General features: G+C 59.2%; 1 protein-coding gene across 1 annotated transcript in view; it reads left to right on the top strand.

The window, feature by feature from the left end:
- FGFR4 (fibroblast growth factor receptor 4) overlaps positions 1 to 358 on the top strand; it is a gene marked incomplete at its 3' end in the record, with an annotated part of 4516 nt that overhangs the window by 3202 nt on the left and 956 nt on the right. Inside the window, exon 11 of the mRNA XM_010179272.1 lies at positions 1 to 139. This exon is cut by the window's left edge and continues 11 nt beyond it. Coding sequence (XP_010177574.1) covers positions 1 to 139 — 139 coding nt within the window. The remainder of the gene's footprint in view (positions 140 to 358) is intronic.

Raw genomic sequence — 358 nt, 5'->3', positions numbered from 1 at the left:
CCTCCGCGCCCGCCGCCCCCCGACACCCGACTATGCTTTCGATGTGACGGCGATGCCTGAGGAGCAGCTCTCTTTCAAGGACCTGGTTTCCTGTGTCTACCAAGTGGCCCGTGGCATGGAGTACCTGGAGTCCAAACGGGTAGGATTGGCACAGCCTGCTTAGGCTGCCTTGGCACAGTCTGGAGAGGGGCAAGGTGACAATGGAGGAGATGTATCACCCCACTGTCCCCTCTGTGAGTGGGGAAAGGGAGCCCAGACCCTTCCCCTGGACTGTCCAGAACGTTCTGGGCACATTCAGCAAAGGTCAGGGCAGTATCTCCCCAAGAATGTGAGTCTTAAAGCCTGACCTGCCTCCTGG

This window comes from Mesitornis unicolor, unplaced genomic scaffold (assembly GCF_000695765.1).
Source record: "Mesitornis unicolor isolate BGI_N332 unplaced genomic scaffold, ASM69576v1 scaffold37312, whole genome shotgun sequence".
In the NCBI taxonomy this organism is placed as follows: Eukaryota; Metazoa; Chordata; class Aves; order Mesitornithiformes; family Mesitornithidae; genus Mesitornis; species Mesitornis unicolor.
The sequence above is the reverse complement of the archived record's forward strand: the minus strand, read 5'-3'. Positions and strand labels throughout refer to the sequence as shown.